Source organism: Camellia sinensis, chromosome 2 (assembly GCF_055761805.1).
Source record: "Camellia sinensis isolate YWXY chromosome 2, ASM5576180v1, whole genome shotgun sequence".
In the NCBI taxonomy this organism is placed as follows: domain Eukaryota; kingdom Viridiplantae; phylum Streptophyta; class Magnoliopsida; order Ericales; family Theaceae; genus Camellia; species Camellia sinensis.
Genome location: NC_138962.1, coordinates 213,972,800 through 213,998,776, shown reverse-complemented (window position 1 = coordinate 213,998,776; position 25,977 = coordinate 213,972,800). Strand labels below are relative to the sequence as shown.

The following is a 25,977-nucleotide window of genomic DNA, read 5'->3' as shown; positions in this document are numbered from 1 at the left end:
AGCGCGGCTGCCATTTGCTGTGACGAAGCATTGCTTCGACATGATCTGATCTCCATAGACTTCTTCAATTATACCGATGTCATTGGGGAACCGCATTACTTGGTGGTAGGATGACGCCACCGATCGCATGGCATGCAGCCATGTTCTGCCCAGGATGATGTTGTAAGTAGAGGGGACCTTCAATACCCAGAACTCCACTTGTTTCGTCACGCTTCCTACTCTAACTGGAAGAATTATTTTGCCGACGGGCCATTCTGGCATGGAGTTGAATCCAATTAGGGGAGATACAGCAGGTGCCAAGTCTTTGTCTTGTAACTTCAGTTGTTTAAATGTTTCGTAGTACATGATTTCACATGAACTACCCCGGTCAATCAGAATCCGCTTGACGTCAAAATCTTTGACTCGGAGAGTGACGACCAGGGCATCATTGTAAGGGTAGTATATTCGTTCTAAGTCTTTATCTGAAAAAGACATGACGTTTGTTGCCTCTGTCTTCCCCTTTTTGGTGGCTAGTTGGGCGCTTAGCACCTCTCTTAAATGTTCAGCCTTTTTGATTGATCCTCTAAGCTCGCATACACGCTCAGGTTCAAAGACTCCATGTATTAAATTGATAATGCCTTGAGGCAGGGCGTCGATTGGCATCCCATTGGGGTTATTGTGATCCTGGGGGGCTGGTTGCATTCCTCCTTCAATGTACTTATCCAAGTGTCCTGCTACCACCAATTCCTCCAGGTGTTGCCTCAATGGTGTGCAATTCTCAGTGCGGTGTCCCTTTTCTTTATGGAAGGTGCACCGTGATCTTTCGTCATAGTCCTTCTGAGCTTCTCCTAGCTTGGCTGGCCACATGACGAAAGGCTCATCTCTTATTTCGCTCAGAATCCGATATATCGGTTTTTTGAACACCGTGGTTATGGCAGTGCGGATTCTCAACCATCTTTTATCCGGGTCTTCTCCGTTATCTCGTCTGCCACGTCCGTTTCTATTCTGACGATCTACTGCATTGACCTTTGCTGAGGTTTTCTTTTCTGGGACTGCGGTCGCACCAGATTTTGCTTTGGCACGTGCGCCATCCTCTTCTACCCTGATGTGCTGATGCACTCTTTCCATCAGGGCTTCCATGGTGAGGGGTGGCGTCATGGTGATCGAGTCCCTTAGTCTGTTCCCGACTGGAAGGCCTCTTTTATACTGTGCAATGGCGAGATTGGTGGGGCAGTCCCCAATCTGATTGAATGTCTCCCAGTAGCGACTATTGTAGGATCTTAGGGTCTCTTTATCGCCCATGTCGATGGAGAGTAGCTGGTCGATCTCCACCGGGGTTTTAGTGTTTGTTCGGAACCTTGTTACGAATGCCTCTGCCAATTGTGCCCAGGAGGCTATGCTGCCCTCTAGAAGTTTCTCGAACCAAGTCAAGCCTAGGTCGCCAAGGCTTAATGGGAAGAGTATACACATGAAGGCCTCGTTTCGCCTGTACACGGCCATGACATGGCGAAAGTGGCTCAAGTGTGAGTAGGGGTCCGTCTTTCCTTCATATGTAGTGAATTTGGGCTGAAGGAAGCCTGATGGTAGGGGCGCGTTTTCAATCGTCAGAACAAACGGCGAAGTCTGTAGCCTTGCTAATGCTTTGTCCGTTGGTTCGTAGGCAGGGCGCGGTATTGGCATTCCAACCTCGACGCTTCCATGCGTCCGAGGAGCCAACCGTTGTAAGGCAGAAACTCTGTGTGGATCCCGAGCCCTGGCATCCTCCTTGCATCGTGCTTTTTCTTCGAGCACGGTTCGTAAGTTGGATGATCTGGGTAACTCCGTCTGTCTAGATCTGGTTTGGTGCGTATGTGAGGGCTAATACGTGCTTCCTTCAGTGTATGATCTTTCAGATCTCGTCCTCTCAGACCTGGAGTGACGAGTTCTGGAAGACCAGGATTGAGTATCGCCTGTCCTGAGGCTTCTACTCTCTCCTTGCGAGGGTGTGGTATTCCTACTACGATTTTTTGAGTGGCGAGGGGGCGTCTTGTTTTTGCGCCCCTCTTCTGTCGCCACTTCTTTATTCTTCATCTGGCGCTTCAACGCCTCCATGTCCGCCGCCATCTTCCTTATCAATTCATCTTGCTCTTTCACGCGGTCTTCTAGAGCTTGAGGATCGATCCTCCGCCTTTGCCTGTCAGGACTTTGTGAACGAGAGTGACGGGGGCTGTTAGTCCGCCTTCCCCTAGTATCTCTCCTGGGGTTATGTCGTTGGGGCTCCAAATCCGTCATGGGAGGGATAGAAGGTAATCCTTCACGCCTCGTTCCCCCATCTGGGGTTTGCCCGTCGATGGCGGAATGTGGCAATTCTTCAATGTGCGCCATTGTTTGTAAAGAGGAGAAGCTTTAGTCAAGAGGTTTTGTTCTGTCTGTAACTTCCCACAGACGGCACCAATTGTACGAGAAAGAAATAAACCTTCTTGTATAATCCTGTTGACCAAGTCTACTCTCCTCCGTACGTCGTCGCTTTATCACCTGAAAACACAAATGTGAGCTAGCTGGCGGGTGTGTGCCGGAAACCTCTCCGATGCCTAAGTCAATAAACTTGACAAATAGACAAAAGCTCTGTGTATTCAGAAAGCAAAGTTGTGTGTTACCTCTTCAAAGGTGATGTTTGTGAGCTTTTATAGGTTTCGTGTGGCACAATCCTAGTAGGACTTCTATTCCTCCATGCAGAGTCCTTCTAGGATTCATACTCTTGAAGGATAATGCTTATCCCTCAACACCCCCCTCACTGCTTAAACCAAGTGAGATGGTTTTACTATGGCCGAACTACCACACGACCGAAGTAAACACGACTCTGCATAGCCGCAGAATGGGCCGAACTATCCTTAATTCGGCTCTTCCCTATACTATTCTTACTTCGGCTTCTTATGTACAACTCATGGTATAGTTAGACCGAACTAACATGTCAAGACCGGTTCAACTCTAGGACCGGTCTAACTCCAAAGCATCTCTAGGCCAGTAACTTCAATCTTCTTTCGGACCGGACTAACTCCAAAACATCCACAAGTCCGGAGTAACTTATACGGCCATTCTACTCGGCCCTTCGTACTGCGGCCCATAACAGCCCATTTACCTAGCTCGGCCTAATTTTCATATAAATTACCCTCTCAGTACGCTTCAGCCATAGTAGCAAATGAAGAGGATAAGGTTAGGCGATTTGAATGAGGTTTGGACACAGACATTAGAGGAAGATTGATCGTAGTGTAACTCTCTACCTATGCCCAGATGGTGGATCGAGCTTTAATTGTGGAACGAGAGTTAGCAGATTCCGAACGCATTCGAAATCAGCGATCAAGGAACAACAACCAACCACGCGGAGGAGGCCCAGTCCGCAACACCAGAAACCATCCTGCGCTAGCACCTTATGCCGGAGGGATGCAGCAGCAACAAAGGCAGAATCGAGGAAACCAGCAAGGAGGAAACTTTGTAAATGAGTGGAAAGGAAGATGTTTCAGATGCGGTCAACAGGGGCATCGTCGAAGTGAGTGTCCTCAAGGTGGGGAGTATTTTATGGATCAGCGAGGGGCACAACAATACAACAGATGCCAACCTGGGCAAGGTTCTACGCCTACTCAAAATACTCAGACCAACAAGCGGTAGCCACAAGCCTCTAGGAATGCAGGCCGACCAAGAACACAACCACAAGGAGCTGGAAATGGGAAGAAACCAGGAGAGACTAACCAACAAGCAGTAGGGAGAATGTATGCTCTCCAAGAAGAAGAAGATGTTGATAACCCATCAGTGATTCAAGGTATGTTAATCCTTATGAATTCTTGGGTTAAAGTATTGTTTGATTCTGGAGCTTCGCATTCTTTTATATCCACTGCATGTGTGAAAAGTTTGGGTCTAGCGCCAGAGACGCTAGGGATAGCTATGAGTGTCGCTTCGCCCTTAGGAGGTCAAACCCGAGTAAATCTAGTATGTAAATCTTGCGAGCTAGAAATCTCCGGTTCACATTTGATCTGTGATCTAAGAGTTATGGATATGTCTGATTTTAACGTCATCCTAGGAATGGACTGGTTGTCAGTTCATCGAGCCATTATTGATTGTTACTGTAAGACAGTGACAGTATCCCCCCTTAACGGCACGAAAGTTCAATTTAAAGGGGATAGACAAGATTCTCTAACTCCAACGTGTCGCAAGTCGTGATGGCATGATCAACTAACTGGATGGTTGGCGAGCCTAATTTTGGAAGACGAAAATCGAGAGGATCCAGGATTACCCCATGTGGTGTGCGAGTACGCTGACGTTTTCCATGACGAATTACCAGGATTACCTCCAAAACGAGATGTAGATTTCATGATTGAGCTTCAACCTGGGACTTCACCGATTTCAATAGCACCACATCGTATGGTGCCAGCTGAATTTCGAGAATTGAAGGAACAGTTGCAAGAACTGTTGAATAAAAAGTTCATCAGACCAAGCACGTCCCCTTGGGGAGCGCCAGCATTATTCGCCAAGAAGAAGGATGAAACCTTAAGATTGTACATCGATTATCGACAACTAAATCGAGCCACCATTAAAAATCGATATCCTTTACCCAGAATTGATGACTTGTTCGATCAATTAAGAGGTTCAAAATGTTTTTCCAAAATTGACCTTAGGTCGGGATACCACCAACTTCGTGTCAGAGGAGAAGATATACCCAAAACTACATTTCGAACCTGTTATGGCCACTATGAGTTTGTGGTAATGCCATTTGGTTTGACAAATGCTCCTGGGGTATTCATGAGTTTAATGAACAAAATTTTTACCCCCTATTTGGACCAATTTGTGGTAGTATTCATTGACGATATTTTGATATACTCACGATCAGAGGAAGACCACGAGCAACATCTGAGAACTGTTTTGAAAATTCTAAGAGAAAACCAATTGTATGCTAAAGCTAGCAAATGTGAATTTTGGCTGAAGGAAGTAAAGTTCTTAGGTCATGTTGTGTCTAAATCAGGGATATCAATGGATCCTGCTAAAGTAGAAGCAGTAATGGGGTGGAAACAACCTAAGAATACGTTTGAGATTCGTAGTTTCTTGGGATTAGTAGGTTATTATAGGAGATTCATTCAGGATTTCTCCAAATTAGCCAAGCCGATGACACACCTAACGCAAAAAGGAGTAAAGTTTGAATGGAACGAAGCATGTGAGCAGTCATTTCAAGAACTCAAGAAGAGACTGACCAGCGCTCCAATATTAATCATACCCGAACGCGACGTTGGGTACACTGTTTACTGTGATGCCTCTAAAGAAGGGTTAGGTAGTCTGTTAATGCAAAACGGGAAGGTAGTGGCTTATGGATCAAAACAATTGAAGAATCATGAGAAAAATTATCCTACTCACGATCTAGAGTTGGCAGCTGTGGTCTATGCACTTAAGACTTGGCGACATTACCTTTATGGCGAAAAATTTGAGATATTTACCGATCACAAAAGCTTGAAGTACTTGTTCACACAAAAAGATTTGAACATGAGGCAGAGACGCTGGATGGAGTACCTTGAAGATTACCAATTTACCTTGTCTTATCATCCCGGAAAGGCTAATGTTGTAGCAGATGCACTAAGTCGAAAGACAAGGGAGATTGTAGCCAACATATCAATTAAAGAATGAGAAACGGTAAGCACTGTGAATGGGTTTAAGTTACAACCAGAGACTCAGAATGGGAAGGGTAGGTTGTTTACAATAGTTACAACACCCCAACTTCTTACCAAAGTGTTGGAAGCCCAAAGATTTGATCAGGAGACCGACTTCATCAAGGCCCGATTAGTGACCGAGGAATCTTCACCGGATTGGACACTCCATCAAGATGGTAGTTTAAGGTATTTAGGTAGAATTTTTGTGCCAAACATCGAACAATTAAGAGAGGAAGTACTTAAAGAATTTCACCATTCGATTTTTGCGGTTCATCCGAGAGGAAATAAGATGTACCAGGATCTTAAGTGACAGTATTGGTGGAGTGGAATGAAGAAGGATGCTGCTCAATTCGTATCTAAGTATTTGACGTGTCAGCAAGTGAAGGCAGAACATCAAAGACCGGCAGGGAAACTCCAACCCTTACCAATACCTAAGTGGAAATGGGAACACAATAACAATGGACTTTGTAACGGGATTACCCCGGTCGCCGCAAGGCCATGATGCCATTTGGGTGGTGGTTGATCGATTAACTAAGACGGCACATTTCCTACCAATAAGACCAGCAGTCACACTCGAATCTTTAAGTCGATTATTTATTCGAGAAATCATTAGATTGCACGGAGTACCAGTCTCAATAGTGTCAGATCGTGATTCTTGTTTTACGTCACAGTTCTGGCAAAGTCTGCAAAAGGCCTTGGGTACAGAGTTGTGTTTTAGTACAGCTTTTCACCCTCAAACTGATCGTCAATCAGAAAGAACAATTCAGACTTTAGAAGACATGCTTCGAGCTTGTGTGATGGACTTTAAAGGTAATTGGGAGAAACACTTACCACTAGTCGAATTCTCTTACAATAACAGTTTTCAAGCAAGTATTGGTATGGCACCGTATGAAGCTTTGTACGGACGGCCTTGCCGATCACCAATATGTTGGACAGAAGTCGGAGAGGCACCTCTTTTAGGGCCAGAATTAGTTCAAGAAACCACCGAGAAGGTGAAACTAATTAGGCAGAGGCTCGAGACCGCTCAGAGTAGGCAGAAAAGCTATGCAGATAAAAGGAGAAGACCTTTAGCATTTAAAGTTGGAGATCATGTGTTTCTGAAAATACAGCTTCGTCGAGGAGTTGTTCGTTTCGGAAAGAAGGGAAAGTTGTCACCTCGCTTCATTGGACCTTTCGAAATTTTGGACAAAATAGGAGAAGTGGTGTACCGTTTGGCTCTGCCGCCTCAACTGGCTGGAGTACATAATGTTTTCCACGTCTCTATGCTACGGAAATACGAGCCACACCCTTCTCACATCATCAATTGGGAGGAAATTAATCTTGATGAAGACGTGACCTTTGAAGAAAAGCCTGTCAAGATTTTAGATCGTCGCGAGAAGAAATTACGAGGCAAAACTATACCATTGGTTCGAGTTCTCTGGAGACATCGTGGGGCGGAAGAGTCAACGTGGGAGCGAGAAGATATAATACGTGTCAATTACCCTCAACTTTTCGAGTGTAAAGGTACGAATTAATTTCGAGGACGAAATTTTCTTTTAGGAGGGTAAATTGTGAAAACCCATCATTTAATTGTTCTTAAAAGAAAATAAATAAATTAATTAATTAATTAATTTTGTCTACAGTCTATCTGAATTGTATTTTAGTGTAAAAGTTAGTTTTAAATTGACTCAATTCAATCACTAACAAAGGCATTATTAAGAATAATAATTTTGTGAGTGTTCAATATTTGTTGTTTATAAATTATTTTAATTAGAATATTTGGAGGATATTGTACCATTTGGAGACAATTTTGTAATTATTATTTGTGGGAGCAAAACTTGTATTTTTTTTAGGCTATTTTAGTGTATTTAACGACCCGGGAGTGGGGCGTTACAAGCTGGGCCGTCACCCAGACGACCTAGAACAATCCAGCAACCCTATGGTCGGCTTCAATGGAATGCCGACATGGCCACTGGGCGCAGCAAGCGTGGAAGTACAAGCTGGTACTAAAAAGATCAAAACATAATTTATGGTGATTGACACACCCTCGCCATATAACATTATCTTGGGAAGACCATGGCTGCATGCAATGGGGGCAGTTCCCTCAACACTGCATCAACTACTACGGTTCCCAACAGAGCATGGGATTGAAGAAGTCAGAGGAGATCAACTGCATGCAAAACATTGCTCCGTGACAGCAATGAAGACTACTTGCAGTATTCGAAAGCCAAAAGAGGCAGAGATTGAAGACGAGGACATGGAGGTCCTAGATGATGTCGGCAAGGAGCCAACCGAAAAGAGTGAAGAGACACTAAAAAAAATCCTTGTCCAGGAGGGTGACGAAGAACGCTTCTTTCTTCTCGGCTTAGGCTTAGCCGAAGAAGAGGAAAGAGAACTGGAAGATTTTTTGAGAGCCAACATTGAGGTGTTCGCCTGGACACCTTACGAGATGCCTAGCATTGACCCCGAGGTCACTTGCCACAGACTGAATGTCGACAGGTCGGCAAAACCTGTGATTCAACGAGCTAGAAGACCGACGTTGGTGCACGTCGAAGCAGTAGAAAAAGAAGTAGATAGACTTCTGGAGGCCAAGGCCGTCCGAGAAGTTCACTACCCAACTTGGCTATCCAACACAGTAGTGGTGAAGAAGAAGAACGGCAAATGGAGGGTTTGTGTAGACTTTACCAGCCTCAATAAAGCCTGCCCCAAAGACAGCTTTCCTTTGCCCAAGATTGACCAACTCGTAGACGCTACTTCAGGGCATGAAAGGACGAGTTTTCTGGATGCATACAGGGGGTACCACCAGATTGCCATGTACCCTCCAGACGAGGAGAAGACCGCCTTCATCACCCCTAAAGGCCTGTACTGTTACAAGGTAATGCCTTTTGGGTTGAAAAACACAGGAGCAACTTACCAAAGGTTAGTAATAAAAATGTTCAAGTACCTGATTGGCAAAACGGTAGAAGTCTACAACGATGACATGGTCGTGAAGACCAAGGAATCTAAGGGTCATCTTGCCGACCTAAAAGAGGTCTTTGATATACTCAAAACATACCGGCTCCGACTCAACGCATCAAAGTGTGCGTTTGGAGTTGGATCAGGTAAGTTTTTAGGGTATCTGGTAACGAGAAAGGGCATTGAGGCCAGCCTAGACCAAATCAAGGCCATCCTAGAGCTGCAGAGCCCGACGTCGGCAAAACAGGTTCAGATGCTTCCTGGAAGGGCCGCAGCCCTAAACAGATTCATCAGCAGAAGCTCAGATAAATGTAGACCCCTTTTCAACTTGGTGAAAAAAGCCACAGACTTTCTGTGGGCAGAAGAATGTGAAGCCGCTTTAACCGACCTAAAGAAGTACTTGACCACAACTCCGGTTCTTTCCAATCCAGAACCAGAGGAAGAACTGTTTTTGTACTTGGCAGTTTCAGAACACGCAGTAAGTGCAGTACTAATCCGAGAAGAAAAAAGGGGAGCAAAAGGTTGTTTATTATGTTAGTAAAACCTTGGCCGATGTAGAAACAATGTATCTACCACTGAAGAAATTAATGCTAGCCTTAGTAATAGCTTCAAAGAAGTTGAACCATTACTTTCAGGCGCACAAGATTGTGGTCCTAACAGAGCACCCACTGAAGTCCTTGTTACAACAAGGAGACTTAACAGGAAGGATAGCAAGATGGGCAGTAGCCCTGGGCCAGTATGACCTGGAGTTCAGGCCAAGAACAGCAATTAAAGGCCAAGTTTTGGCCGACTTCGTGGCAGAATTCACACCCGAAACCATCGAACATCGAGCTCCGTTGAGCCAGGATGAGCATTGTCCCAGCAAGCAAAAAGAATCCCAGCCTAGGGCAAAAGACCAAAGGAAGGAAAAACTCAGACCCTGCAGTATCTACATCGGCGATTCATTCAGACTGTTCGTCGATGGAAGTTCGAACCGACAAGGAACAGGGGCAGGAGTACTGTTGATATCTCCAGATGGAGAAATAATAGAATAGTCCATCCGTTTGGGATTCAAGGCCTCAAACAATGAAGCGGAATACGAAGCATTAATTGCAGGGCTAAAACTGGCAGCAGCAACAGAAGCAGATGAGGTAATAGTTTTTTGTGATTCACAACTTATTGTTAACCAGTCCACAGGTGAATTTGCAGCCAGGGACGAAAGGATGTCGGCATATGCAAAAGAGGTCATCAGATTGGCAGCCTTATTTCAAAACTGCCGACTACTCCAAGTTAGCCGAGATGACAACACCCACGCCGACACGTTGGCTAACCTGGCAAGTTCAATGCAGACTGGAAAAACAAGGACAATTATGATCGACTATATGTCGGGCTCGAGCATAGAACCAGAGAGCACAGAACAGGAAGCAATGTGTGTGGACATGGGGCCAAGCTGGATGGATGCAATTGTTGCATTCCTGAAAGAAGGAAAGCTGCCAGAAGATCATAAGGAGGCACACAAAGTCAGATTGAAATCGGCAAGATTCTGTTTAACAGCAGATGGACACCTCTACAGAAGGTCCTTCACTGGACCCCTTTTAAGGTGCGTACACCCTTTGCAGGTTGAAGATTTCCTATACGAAATTCATGAAGGAATTTTTGGAAGCCATGCTGGGGGCAGATCATTAGCCCACAGGGCCATTATCCAGGGGTATTGGTGGCCCTACATGCAAAAGGATGCTGAAGCCTACGTGAAGAAGTGTGAACAATGCCAAAGGTTTGCACCTTTAATACATCAGCCAGCTGCTGACCTGAACCCAGTATCCAGCCCTTGGCCGTTTGCCTAATGGGGCGTGGACCTTGTTGGGCAACTTCCCCAGGCAACTGGGCAGAGAAAATACTTGCTGGTAGCAATAGATTACTTTACGAAGTGGATAGAGGCAGAACTTCTTGCCAAAATCTGAGATGTAGATGTCAAGAACTTTATATGGAGAAACATCATCACCAGATTTGGGATTCTAAGAGCAATAGTTGCCGACAACAGAACACAGTTTGATAGCAAACTCATCAAGAACTTTTGTGCGAAATTCAAGATCAAGAATTACTTTTCAACACCAAGTTTTCCCCAAAGCAATGGGCAAGCAGAAGCATCCAACAAAGTAATTTTGGATGGAATAAAGAAGAGGCTGCAGGCAGCAAAAGGAAAGTGGGTAAACGAGTTGCCCAACGTACTTTGGGCATATCGGATTTCGCCGAGAAGATCAACATGGGAATCCCCCTTTGCCATGGCTTATGGCACAAAAGCAGTCATCCCATTGGAGATCGGCATCCCAGGGATTAGAACCCAGGGAGTAGAGAATGGCACCAATGATATAATCTTAGCCCGAGATCTGGATCTTTTGGAAGAACGAAGAGAGAAAGTTGCAATTCAACTCGCAGTATACCAGCAACAGCTTGCTAGAGCTTACAACAAGAAGGTCAATCCAAGAGATTTTCAAGTCGGCGACCTAGTCCTAAGAAAAGTCGTCGGTAACAAGAAAGATCCCAGAGAGGGCAAGCTTGGCCCAAACTGGGAAGGACCCTACAGAATTACTTCGGTATTAGGCAATGGAGCTTATCATTGGAACACTTGTAATTTGAAATTCTTCTATCATTAGATGTGCAGAATTTTTGGCCGATGTCATCAATAAAATCTTTTCCCTTTTTTCTTTAAAACACATACGATTGATAAAGTTACATATTGTTGTTTTTGAGACATGAATAATGAGAACCCAAGTAGAACTCAGGTTCACATTGGGGGCAGAGAGAAGACAGAGATACTTAATTCACTTGTTGAAATTTGTAGCAATTTACAAGTTGGAATTAAGCTGATTCCTTATCTTCACTTGTTGAAATTTGTAGCAATTTACAAGTCGAAGTTAAGCCGAGATTATTCCTTAATTCACTTGTTGAAATTTGAAGCAATTTACAAGTTGGAATTAAGCTGATTCCTTATCTTCACTTGTTGAAATTTGTAGCAATTTACAAGTCGAAGTTAAGCTGAGATTATTCCTTAATTCACTTGTTGAAATTTGTAGCAATTTACAAGTTGGAATTAAGCTGATTCCTTATCTTCACTTGTTGAAATTTGTAGCAATTTACAAGTTGAAGTTAAGCCGAGATTACTGTTTCTCTTCACTTGTTGAAATTTGTAGCAATTTACAAGTCGAAGTGAAACCGAGGTTATAGTTTGCACACTTATAGCAATCTACAGGTTGGTCCAACCAAAAAAGATGCTTAACACTTGCTGAAATTTGTAGCAATTTACAAGATAACGTTAAGCCGACATATGATCATCTGTTGAAATTTGCAGCAATTTACAGGTTGAGGTAAAAGCTAAGTATATTGTTTAAACACTTGTTGAAATTGGTAACATTTTACAAGTAGATCATTGTCATAACTTGAGAAAAATTTACAGTATATGTTAACACTTGTTGAAATTTGTAGCAATTTACAAGTAGGTTAAACCGAGATCACTGTTTGCAAAGTACTTGTTGAAACTTAAGAAAATACTTCACTTGTTGAAAATACTTGTTGAAACTTAAGGAAAAGTTTGTAAAGTTGACATTGAATAGTATATGTTTTACACTTGTTGAAACTTATGAAAAGATTGCAGGTCAGTATCTTGCCGAAGTAAAGCTTGTAGTTATTACACCTGAGATATGTAACCCCGAGAAGATTGCACAAGGATGGCAAAGTATGAAAGGCATACAAAATATTCTAAGTATAGAACCACGCAGAAGCAATCAAAGAAAAGACAAAGATTCAAGCGTTAAGAAAAGGAAAGCTGAGTTAACATTTACAAAATTGGGAGGCACGTCGGCCACGCAAAAGCTTACATTGTTCAGAAAAAGATAAAGGAAAAAACAAAATACAAGTAAGCAAAAGAAGAACATAAAGCTAAGGGTCTTCTCTTCTAGATTGTTGGATTTGGAGATCAAATACAACCTCGGCCTCCTTCTCTGCCGCTATTTCGGCGTCAATTTCCTGAAGAGTTTGTTCGACAGTCTTAACCTCGGAAAGGATGTCGGCTGGAACAGTGTCAGGAACAGCTTCAGGGATAACCTCATCACCTTCTTCATCTTGAGTCAAGTCAAGGACTTGCTCATTCTGAGGAGGGGACTTAGCCCCATCAGCATCCTTTGGTTTTCTGACCAAAGCCTCATCCTCTTCCTCATCGACATCCTCAGACTCAGATTCAGATTCTCCTCCAGGATGACTTGATAGAGAAGGAGGGGGGAACGGCAGAGGAATAACGTCGGCTTTGCGCAGTGGCGAATCGTCAGGAATGTTAAGCTTCTTGGCAAGGGCCATCCAACCAAGGGAGAAGCCCCTGTTGCATGCCTGCCTGACTTGAAGTTTATATTCCTCAGTGACGTCGGCCATGCCCTGGGCGTAAGCCTTCTCATCAGTTTCCTTGATTTCGGCTTTTTTGGTGGCCAGAGCCTCCTAAAGCTCTTTTTCAGCTTGGGCCTTCTGGACCTCGGCCTCTTTTTTCTCGGCCTCGGCAACTTTTCTGATAGCCTCAGCGGACTCCGCTTTTTCTTCGGCCATCTGTTGGGCCTTAGTGGCAGCCTCGGCCTGATCTTCCAGCTTCTTCATCTTTGTCAGAACAGTTTTATTTTCCCCTTTTCAGGGCAGAAGCCTCCCGCCTCATATCGGCCAACTTTTCCCTTGTTTCAAAAGCTTGCATGGAGAGAGAATGGGCATGTTGAATGGCTTGAAAGAATCCAAGGGAAAAGTTATTACACAAACCTTACAAGTATAGAAAAAGGGACAGAAAAACAAGTTACCAAATGGGGGAACTTACTTGTACAGAGCGTTGGAGAATGAGGGCATAGTTCTCATACTCGCTTATCTTGGCATTTCGCTCAAGATCACCAAGAAGGAGAATAACAGTACTGAGTGCCACACCAACGTTGATGTCTTCGGCACTGTCAGAAGCTAGAACAGGCTTATCCTCCAGGGTGATTTCAGGCACCCAGGGGACTTTTGGTATTCTGGAACCCGAGATCGTCGCAGACGATGACCTCGGCTTCTTTGATTAGGAGGGTTCTGATGGTTGGGCCTCAGCAGACCTTTTTGCAGCAGTAGAAGCAATTTTTTTACTCTCTGCCAATTGTGAGATGGGCAGAGCATCCTCAGCCTCAACCTCAGTAGCTTTGGCCTTAGGCTGAGCCTTTTTTATTCTTTTTTGCTTTGGTGGGGGCATGGATTGGGTCGGTGCAGCATCAACATCAGCTGGGAGGTCGGCTAGGAGATCTTGGGCAACGGGCTTCGGGCGACCCATTTCGGCAGTTTTGACGAGTCTTTACCGATGTTTCCGTTCAGATACAGGGATCAGGTATGGGGCCGAAGTAGATGGTTGATTGGTTGGGTCGGATGTGGACTCTTGATCTATTCGGGATGTAGAAGTGGTTATAGTTGTAGCAGTAGGTGGAGAGAGGCTCTTCTTCTTCTTCTTCGGAACGTCGGGCAGAGTGGACTTGTACGTCGGGATAAAATTCAGTACCAGGGGGACTCTGCGATTTTGGATCGGAAGATCTAGGAGCTTCTTTAAATCCTTCCCCAGAAAGTAGGATTGGCGGAAGCTTTTTGGTGGCTGATAAAGATCTGCAGGACAAACAAACAATCATTAGAAACAGAAAGTATTAAAGACTTGAACAGAAACAACTAAGTATTGACACTGGGCTCTTACCCTTGCCCTCTTTAATTGATCGGGGGAGAGGGTAAAGATGGGCGTCCTCATCTGCACTAGACTCCCAATTTCCCGAGGCGATAACATAATCATCTCCAGCCCCCTTGTTGGAGTCTGGAAGGTCGGCTACAATTTTGAATTCAGTAGACCTCGGCTTGAGGTAGTAGACGTAACCTTTTTCCTTCAGGTTAAGGGGGCACATGGTGTAACAATACTGTATATCAGCAAGGGTGATCCTAACGTTCTCCTGCCTAGCTAGGGTTATGATACCGTTAATCACTCGATAGGAGTTGATGGTAAGTTGCATGGGGTTCAACCTATAGTAGTGGAGAACTTCGCGAAAAAGGGGATTAAGTGGAAGCCGGAGTCCACATTTAGTAAAGGCTACAATAGGAAAAGGCATCATATTGTCTGTAGGCATAATGGAGTCATCATCCCCTGCCAATCTCAGGTGGACATCGGCAGGGATGGAGAACTCTTGCCTAAAGTACTCAAGTTTGGTTGGGGTATTTACCCTATGTCTCCACATACCCATAACGTCGGCTTAAAATCAGAGGGCTAGGTCTCAGAAAGAAGGTATTCTTAAAGGGTTATTGGAACCTCGGCAAAAACCTAGGAGAGTATTGGTACGGCTTGTTTCAGTTTTCCCTAAATTAAAGGTTCTACAAACAAATCCCAAGCCTAAGAACTATGAAGATGAAGATCAAAGGCACAGATCTGGAAAGGAAAAACAGAAAACAAGAAACAAAGAATAACATTTCAGAAACGAAGAACAGAGGTATGGTTCTCAAAAGCGAAAGAAATACAGAAGTAAAAGGTCAAGAACAGTGGCAAGAAAAGTATTAAAACAGTGCAAGTGTTCAAGATATGAGTAAAATCATGAAATAGACGCATCCAGATGAATAGTTCAGCAAATCAAAGGTTTGAACAGCGCAATAATGGCAGTAAGTAAACGAAAGCACATAAAAGAAATTGGGAATAAGAGGAACAGAGGCTTACCAGAACAAATGAAGCCGGAATGAAAGTCGCCAAGGTAAGGCAACGGTTGCAGACAAGACGGGACGACGAAAGCTTCGCTGGAATGGAAGAATGAAGACGATTGCAGAGCTTAGAGCTAGAGCAATGGCTAGTTTGAGAAAGTTTAGAGAGAGAGAGAGAGCCAGAAAATCGAATGCAAAAGTAAAAGAAATGAAGATGGAAAGAAAAGTTTTATCAAAAACTTGAAACGACGGCAAAACAGGGCATTTATTGCGCCTGGAGGAACGTATGCGACAGACGGCGCAGACAGGTGAAAGACGGCTTACAAGCGCGTCACAGACATGGGCCAATGAAGATAGAACACATAAGGGGAACGGTTGAGAAGAAATGCATGACAGCTCATGCGCGTGAGGGAATTTGTTTGAGTTCTTGTTCTCCGAAGAGAACACGTCTGCCTGAAATAAATGATCTCGGCTAAACAGTTTTTGAGCCAATATGCAGAAAGAAATATCGATATAGGTTCCATCACCTCAGGATACCGAGGTAATAGAACCTAGGGGGCAGTTGTGGAGATATATTTTCTGAGTACCAACACGTGGCATGGTGACGCCGACATGTCAGCCGACATGCCACGTGTCGTGGTAGTTGTGCCGAGGTTATCTTGGCTAGGTCGAGGTTATCTCCAGAATCCGAGATAATCGGATAAGGGACAAGAGTCCTAGAGAAAAGAGACGACTTTTGCTAAGATAAGGATAAAGCTCTTAGGGAGTTTATTTTTATCTCTTGAGGAATCCAAAGTAAGTACTAAATTGGAGTCCATAGAAGTCAGGCTTCTAGTAGGACTTGGATTGAGTAAACTATAAAAGAGAGGCACCCCCGTGGGTCTAAGGTACACAGTTTTATCCTCAAGTTTGTGAATTTAGCACTTGATTATCTTTGAGAGATATACTGACTTGATCGTCGGAGTGCCCCCGGGTGGAAGAGCCACCGCCGGAGCCTTTTCTTTTTTGTTACAAGTCTGTTGAAGCCATCTATTCTGCCAGTGCTCTCCAGCTGATTACTAGGCAGGCAGTGTGGTCAGAAAATTACCCACACACTTAATAAAAGCAAATTAATATATTTTATTCATAAATTTTTTGCTATCTTTGATCTCCTAATTACTTAATAAAAGCAAATTAATATATTTTATTCATAAATTTTTTGCTTTTTCATTGATTTAAAACAAACATATAAATAATGTCATGTAACATTTCAAAGCTTATGAATAATTATTAGGATTTAACATTCATTGATGATAGAGTGGTCTTTTGACAACATGGTAAAAAGCTACGTTTGTAGCTTGAGAAAAAAAAGTTATATGGGAAATTACAATTATACCCTTTATACTATTTAGGATTATACATGATGAACATGTAAATTTTTTAAATTGTGTAGGATAGTTTGGTTATTTTATTGTGATATGATATCATAAATAAATATTAACCAAAAAAGTCAAAAGTAACTTTTTACTAACTTCTCAAATCACTATTTAAAACGCCAAAAAATTTGATGAAAAATCAGAAACCAACTTTTTATCACCTTCCCAAAACACCCCACATTTGAGTCATCATCAATTTAGGAGCTTATGATGATGGCATTACTACCAAAGCATGACCACAAATGCTATGTGCATATTATGTACAACCACGTGGCACATCACCATAACCATTTTTTCACATAATTTTTCAACAATTATACATGCATGATTATGATAGACTTGTCATAATGCTATTATAATTTAGTTACATTTTATTGTCATTTTATAATTTAGTTAATATCTAATATTGACAAAATCAAATTATATTACTCAATTATGTTCCTTTACCCATGACATTGAACACGGAATAGAATGAATTGACAAGCTCGGTTTTGGGACTAATAAACTATTAATGTTCAAGATTAATGGATTTTTGTGATGGATAAGATGTTCATTTATTAAATGTGATGCCTAATTCGAGTCTTACTATTGTATTATGCAACTTCCTATTCTTTTATTACCAATTGTAAAAAAATAGAAAATAAATACAAAACAAACTTCTATTCCTAGAGATTGTGCAATAACATGTCATTGCCAGCTTTCTATATTCAACCAAACATGTCCCTTAAATCAAGCTACTAAAATGGGTGAACGTGGATCGAATTGAGAATATTTTATTTTGTACCTATCATTATCGGGTCGTGAGATTTTTTATTTTTCTGTTGGGTCTAGTCTCTTGGGTTTGTGTGAGGTATTTATTTATAGGTTAAACCTTGCTAAGCTATATTCATCTGTCCGTTTTGGATTGTATGAGTTGTATTTTGAGTTTTTTTTGGAACATTTATACATGCACAATATGTAATGACCAGGTACGCTTTACGTCTCGTTCTCTTTGAGTTATGATTGGGTTTACTCTTGTTATAGTGTAGGGTTTTAATAGGAGGTTTTGTTAACTGTTGGGTTTGTTGTTTTTGAAAACTTACTCCCAAAATTTCCGTTCTTACTTACTTCGATTCTGAGTTTCACTTACTTCGGGAGGTGCGGGGTTGGATTCGAGGTGTCTAGGGTTGAGTTGCTGAATTTTCTCTGTCTGGAAGCAGGGCTGCACGTGCGGGAAGGGAGGTCGCACGTGCGGTGAGGGAGGGGATTTTGGGTTTGGTTACTGCATTATATGCAGGTGCGGAGAGAAGTACGGGGGAAGAATGTTGCACATGCGGGGGTGAATGCCACACGTACGGGAATGAAAGCCGCACGTGTGGAGGGGGTTGCTGCACGTGCGGAGATGGGTGCCGCACATGCAGGATAAAGCTGAGGTCAAAAGTCTGCTTTTTCTTTCTTCTTGGGTTGTGTGTATATCACTTTGATACATCTCTCTCTCACTCTAAAATCATCTTTTGCTCCCCCTTCTCTCTAAAAAATCTCCACCAAACATCTTAAACTCTTGATTTCTTCCAATCCACTGGGATTTTGACCCAACATACTTCACAAATTTTGGAGAGCTAAACGAGGACTCCGTGGTGTACGGTGGAGATTGGGTTTCGACGCCATTGAATTTGGGGCTTTTATCTCTTTTTCCTTCAAGAAACTTGAGGTAGGGATTTTCTTTGAGTTATATATATATGTTTTTGCAAGATTTGTGTTGATTTTGGAGATTCCTTAATGATATTGAAAATTTGGTTTTTGGCTCAAGAATGATAGGGGTTTTAAAAGTGGGTTTAACTTTTGTCTTTTTCTAAACAATTTCTTGAGTGTTTCAACTACATTGTGTAAGAGAAGATGCTTTGGGTGAAATTCTTTCAAAAGATGAAGAGGTGTCTATTTTTAGTGAAAAACCTAGAAATTTGAGATTTTTGAAAGAAGTTGAGAATCTATGAATTTTTGTCACTCATTAATATGCCATAATGGAGGAATGATTGGAAAATTTCTTATTGTTATCTATGTAAATGAAAAATTTCATGGAATATGAGAAATGTGGATTTTGGAACTTATTGTTAAAATTGTAGATATACTCATGAAGTGTCACGACCCAAACCCGCCCCCATGGGTTTAGTACCGTAACCGGCCAGTAATTCGAGATTACTGAAGGCCTGCTTAACAGTAAAACAGTAATACAGAGTACAGGGGCTGGCGAAAGCCAAAACAGTAATTAAAAGATGTCCAATGAGCTGTGACAATCTGTATGCAAAAAGACTTTTTAAACATATACACATTCAGAACAAAAACAGTATAAACATACATCATTTACAGGCATTCAGGTTAGGGACCAAATCCCTACCATAACAGTACAGTAACAGGCTATATAGTCTATACAAAACAGAGACAGAAAAAAATGGGGAATCTAAAACACCCCGAAGCAGCCTTAGCTTGGCAGCACTTAGAATCTAGCAGTGAGGCACGTTGGTTGGCTTGACAAAAAGGGAGTTTAAACCCTACGCCCCTAGCTCCGATTCGGTGCCTGGACACCTACATATATATAGAAACAGTGAGCTAAAGCCCAATGAATAACATATGCGTAAAGAGGTTAAGAATGAATGTCCTTTCAGTATTTAAAACAGTCATTTGAACAGTATATCAGTTATTCGATCATAGCAATCATAAGTGGTACATCCAATAACAAACAGTACAGTAGGTCTTATTAGACCGAACAGTCAATTGATGGCCATCATATCAGTAAACAGTAGTGGTTCCAAAAATGGGAACCGACAGAGATCTCTGTGACAGTAGCAGTACAGTACAATAACAGTAAATTGTTATGGATGCCACGAATACAGTTCACAAATAGGACAAACATTCATTCAGTAAGAAATATCATTTCAGAAAGTGGTACAGTTGCTCATTCAGAAAATACTCATGATGGAACATATCTTTACAACATTGTAACTTACAGAGCTTTGGGCTACAGATAAGCTAGAGCGTCCTCAGATGCCAACCCTACACAGTTACATAACGAACACACACTAAGCTACACAGTTGGGAAATAATAACTTAAACCCTAATTTGCCTTGGTGTGGTTCTATATCAATATCCTCATTAAGATGCCTTAAACTAAGCCTAAGAATGCCTAGGATGGAATAAGGATGCAAAGATGCACTTTTAAACACTTTTCAGAATTTTCAAAAAATAGAGGTCCATGCTCAAGCGTGGCTTTCTACGCTCGAACGGACATGTAGAACAAAGGAACTTCGCTCGAGCGTGGTTTCCCCCGCTCGAGCGGACTGTAAAATCATGCAAAAGTACTGGATGCATGCAATTCACGCTCGACGGACGCTCGATCCTCGCTTGAGCGTGAGACACAAAGCCTCGCTCGAGCGTGTATTCCCTCGCTCAAGCGGACTGTAAAGTACTGGATACACGCATTTCCCGCTTGAGCATCACTTTTCCCATTTGAGCGGACTGCATGAACACAGGTTGTATGCTCGAGCGTGGAGTTCCCCACTCGAGCGTGAGTCCAAATTCTGGAAATTCCAGATTGAACCTTTAAGCTCAAAATCAACTTTAAATGCATCAAAATCGATCCTTTTGGGCTAATTTTCTGGAAAACATTTGTAAACTCATGATATGACATGTTTCAAAGATCAATTTGAGAAATCAAAGCCCAAAGGTAGTTCAATTAAACACAAATTCAAAGAAGTTTTCATGAATCATGAAGAACAATGCACATTCAACACATACATGGGTTCCTAGGAACACCAATGCTACAAAACAAGATCAAATACAATGTTTAACTTCAAAACATGGTGAGTTCATGGATCAAGACCAAAAATATGAACATGCATGAAGAAATCCTCATGAAACAACTTCAAAACTCAACAATATGAACATGCATGCATGATACAAGCTTCAATTCAACAATCTTAACCAATTCAAGACTTTAAACTCTAAACTTCCATGAACCATGCAATATATGACTTAATTTAACAATCAAGAAGGTGATTCTCCTACCTTATGCCTTCAATTTCAAATGTAGAAACCCAATTATGCAATCTCACTTCAAAATCTTCAAGACTCCAAGCAAATATAAAGAACTCAAGCTCTTCTCCAACTCTCTAGCTCTCTCTCACGTTTGGTCTCTTTAAGAAGGATGATGAAAAGTGAGGCCAATACATGTAAAGCAAGACTAAACATTTGGACTAGCAAAGTCTACTTAATGGCACTAAGGTAAATAAGTCCAACTATTATAATTTAGCTTATTTAATCCAATTTAATCATACTAAATCAATTTTCAATTAAATATACCATAAAATCACATAAATTCTAATTAACATGAAACACTAATCAATTTCAGATTCGGCCGCCGATAAGGCCTTCAATTTACAGTTCGAAACTTAAAACATGAACAGATAATTCAATGACAAACAGATAGAAATGCACTTAAGCTATACACTCAATCAATCAATTCTGAATTTCAGTCAATCAGGCAATTAATATGCTTAATCATAGATTAGCACTAATCAATAGTGAGGGTTGTCACATGAAGTGACTAATTTGTTGAGAACACATGAAATGTGGAAATATTGTTACTTTTGATGAATTTGAATAGATATATGGTTATCTCGTGAAATTACATTGGAATAAGGAAATGGAAATCATGATTTTCATGATTGAATTATGTGAAGGAATTGAAAATGGGAGAATATTGTATTGCATTGATAAGGGTTGCATCGGCATTTCAATTCCTTTGGTTGTTACAAATTTTGAATCGAGATTTGGAAACATTTGCATTGAGAAAGAAATGCTGTGAAATGAGATTTATTGAAATGTTTTGGGGTAAATACGTTGGTAAGTCCGGATAGGAGGAATAGATGAAATTGAATTAAGTTGGCCTGAGTGTCCAACGTGAAAAACCAAAAACATGCATGGATGAGGTACCACGTGCCTTCCGGTTAGCTACCGGTAAAGTAGGGGATTTGGTAGTACTAGTTATGTCTACTTGCAGACACCAACCTAAGGATTACCTGAGTCGTATTTACTGCCTCGTTGTAGACGTCCCCGAACGCCCCAGGAGGGACGAGCTCCCGTTCTGTTCATTTTGGGGTCACTACAGCTCAGGACTCTCAAATTTGTCACGGTTCTAAGTCTGAACCAAAGAGTCCAAATCCGGCAAATCGTTTTGAGAAAACAGATTTTGAAAGAAGTGCCAAACATGGACTGCTTTGCCAGATACAGAGTCGCCACCTAAATGTTTTTTAATGGGAAATTTAGGAAACCCTGCCTCGGTGCCAAAGGCCACGTGTCCGTCATCACCAAAGTTGCCTCGGCTCGGGAACTTGGGTACGATTGGGGAAGGTCACTTCGTGAGCACCCCCGCTCACCCGATCAAAGATCGGCCTCTACTAACCATGATATCTATTTTTGAAAACATTGTGCGTTCTTGTTCCGGTTATTAGCCTAGGTTACTATGTGATGCACACAGCATATAAGTATAGACTGGGTCGCCCGAATTGGAACAAAACATTTCGTGTTTGTTTTTGAAAGATGGTTTGCTACTCGCAAGTAGGCTTAAAATATAGATTTTGCCACCCTCAGGTGGGCTTAGGAAAAGATGGTTTCGCCACTATCTAGTGGGCTTAAAACTCACAGTCAATGATTTGTTCCAATTTAAACAACACAACCTTCACCCATAGGCATTCAGGCAGTTATATCACATAAGCATATTGCCTCATGGTAAGCATGTTATCATGGCATTCACTCACACGCATGCAAGGATGCTAAAGCATAAAGCTCACCGGGTACTCCAAGCCAAAACAAAACTCATTAGAAATCATGCATGAATCCTAAGTATACAGAAATGCCTAATGCAACACATGCAAAAATGCAAACTATAGCAGGCTCGGCTATTCTAAACATGGCATATGGGATGCTACAGCTAACATGTATTCAATCTTGGAATTGGAAATACAATGCAGTTAGTATGATGCGCCGAGCCCGGTGCATGTAAAACAGATGAATGAATGCAAACATGCTGTCATACTGTATGCTAATTGAAATATGCCATAATCTAACCATCAAAAGCGGATAAATAAAAGGGAAGAAAGACGTGGGGTTGGAAAACATGCAACACACACACGCACACTTATTACAGTTATGCCCTCGCGCAGAGGGTCCAAATAAATGTACAGTCCCGAGTAAAAGAATATTACAGTCCAAATATTACAGTCCAAATAATGTACAAATTCCTAATTAATTAACAAATTAACTAAGAAAACTGTAAACTGGCATGCAAGCCAGGGACTGCCTTGACTCCGCTCCGGATTGATGAATGATGCATGCCCGGGTTGCCTTTGCGCGGAAATCCATGACGATGCCCTAATTAGCCTCTGTTTACACCTTTTCTTGAAATGCGTGCCAAGCTCCAAAAGGTCGCTGATTCTTCATTTTGCTGCAACAGAGAGCAAGAAAGAGGCATGGCAATGTATTTTCACAAATGTATGCATGCCTCGATCCTCGTGCCACCAATCACGCATATCGATGCATGCTGGCCGAGGAGTCGAATTGTGCAATTCAATACAGAATGAATGCACGTATAAACACAACAAAACCTAACTCCATCATGGATGATCCGGAGTGTCGGTGACTGGGGAATTGAGACGCGTTCCGTCACTCGGAGTACGAAACGCACCTCGTTTCCCGCGCCCGGGCTAACTCCTATTCTGAACGCAATGCGATATGCATGACATGCATGAATGCAACTAAGATACAGTCTAGTATGCACTATGTTGTGAAAATGAGATGCCTCGAGATGCGTGCACACGGGCACGCAAACCGAGGCAATGGCATATGCAATGCAATATGGCTAAAATGGCATATAGAATGCAACATGGACTTATACTAACATGAGAGAGCCTCAACCACACTCACATAAGAGGCCGGTGGATGAAAATGAAGTGCCTCGAAATGCGTGCACACGGGCACGCAAACCGAGGCAATGGCATACGCAATGCAATGGCATGGAAATGGCATATAGAATGCAACATGGACTTATACTAACATGAGAGAGCCTCAGCCACACTCACATAAGAGGCCGGTAGATGAAAATGAAGTGCCTCGAAATGCGTGCACACGGGCACGCAAACCGAGGCAATGGCATACGCAATGCAATGGCATGGAAATGACATACAAACGTGCTAATGGAATTTCAGCACTAAAGTGTGGGGGAAAACAGCCCCGAAATGAGGCGAAAACACACCCGATGCACGGAATAGTCCCGAAACATGGACTTTGGCACCCGAAATGGCCTATAGCTATACCAAATATGCACAATATGGACATGCAATGAATAGACAGTAGCAAGGCAGCCCCAAAATAAGAATTTTTACAGTTCAAAGCATGGCCAAACAGCTAACAGAAACAGGGCAAAACTAGCATGCAAAAGTGGCCCTAAATGTGAGGTTTATGAAGCAACTCACAGCTGCTGACCTCAAACAGGTTAGGGCCCTTCAGCAACATTGAAGAGGGGCCAAAAATAAGCCACTTTATAGAACTGTAAAAATGCCAAAAACAAACATAGATATGGCTAAGCTCTTATGCAAGAAAGTGGGCCAAAAGGTGGCCAAAGAGGCAAGTGGTATATGCACAGCCCAAACTGAAAAATTCCCTTCTACAACATTGAAGAGGGACCAAAAATAAGCATATTTACAGAACTTTAAAAACCCCAAAACAGTATACAAACATGCTAGAAATGCAATGCAAAATGAGGCTCAAAAGAGGCTATGACACAAAGTATGCAAAATATTCAACAAACAGCCAAAGATCCTTAATGAAACATGTTAAGAAGGTCAAAATAAGGCCATTTCTAGGCCTGTAAAAAGATCAAAAACAGAAGCATGATAGGCTGCCAAAGCATGCAAAAATGGGGACCAAAGAGAGGATACAACATGAAGTGGCACATGGAGGTCCTAAAAACTGATGAGCCCTTCTTCAATGTTGAAGAGGGGCTCAAAAAAAGACTATTTTAAGTTCTGTAAAACGCCCAAAAATGGAAGCACAATAGGCTAATAAATCATGCAAGAAAATTGACATACAAGGAGATATTGAAGCAAGTGCAATATGGGGGCCTCAAACAGGGTTGAGCCCTTAATGAAACAAGAAAATGAGCTCAAAAAAATGACATTTTTAGTTTTGGTCGGAGCTCAAATCAGTAAGCATGTTGGCTAAGAAATTGGTGCAAAAATGAGCCACAAAAGGGGGAAAGTCTACTTACCCTTGAAGATCAACACTTTTGTTGCTTCTTGGACCAGATTTGATGACTCTAAGCTGCTGGAATCCCTTCCTTTACTGCTGGAATGGAGTGGTGATGGTAGAGCTTGAAGATGATGAAGAAATGGAGCCCAAAACTTGAAGGAAATGGAGTGATATGTATGTATATCCTCAAAGCAATTCTTGTAACCCTTTTTCTTGAGTTGGGAGGCCAGCCATCTAGGCAAGAGAGGGAGAGAAGAGTCTAGGCAAAAGTGGAGCCAAAATGAGGCTTCTTTTCCCCCACAAAATATCCCCCGGATATAGATATTTTCTGGGGGAAACAGCTATACAGCTGTAAAGTACACACAGTGAGGAAGCAGGCCGGCCTGACAATTTTGCTGCAGGTGGCCGGCCGGCCACCTCCCCTAGCCGGCCGGCCAAGGGTTAAAAAGGCCAAGTTGTGTTAGTGGCCGGCCACCACAAAAAGGTATCCTCCAAGGTCCCCTCATCACAATCCTGTGGTTCGAATTTGGAAACTGCAAAACAGGAGAGAGAACAAGCCATTTTCAAGAGGGGTTCAAAAGGGTCAATTGGAATTTCTGGCCGGCCATAAAATTTTTGGGTCCTCCCATGTGTGTACAACACAAATATGTGGTTTGGAGTTGAAGAAAGTGGCTCCAAGGTGTTCAACATTGACTTGGAAGTGGGAAAAACGGGTGCCGGAGGGCGAAAATGGAATATAACTGGTTGCCCAGATAATTGCTGGCCTCCCACCCTCCAGTGACCTTCCTGGTGATGAAATAGAGGCACTTGCCAAAAATGAACGAAAACCGATGCAAAACGAACCCTCGGGGGCCAAAACACGCAGTTTGGGGTCCCGAAAATGAGCTGCTAAGCACCGAAAGTGGCGTTCGGCCACGAAGTGGGTTTCTCAGACCCCAGTGTCCCTCAAAAGGGAGCAAATAAGATGTATGCCAAAAAAAACAGAGCGAAAGGAGATGGTTGAGCGG

At 42.4% G+C, this 25,977-nt stretch overlaps 1 protein-coding gene across 1 annotated transcript; it reads left to right on the top strand.

Moving 5' to 3' along the window:
* The first annotated feature begins 3,723 nt into the window (after positions 1 to 3,723).
* On the top strand, positions 3,724 to 4,173 carry LOC145819415 (uncharacterized). Its single transcript, XM_082913409.1, has one exon. The coding sequence runs from the start codon at positions 3,724 to 3,726 to the stop codon at positions 4,171 to 4,173; it is 450 nt and encodes a 149-aa protein (XP_082769535.1).
* Positions 4,174 to 25,977: the final 21,804 nt, after the last annotated feature.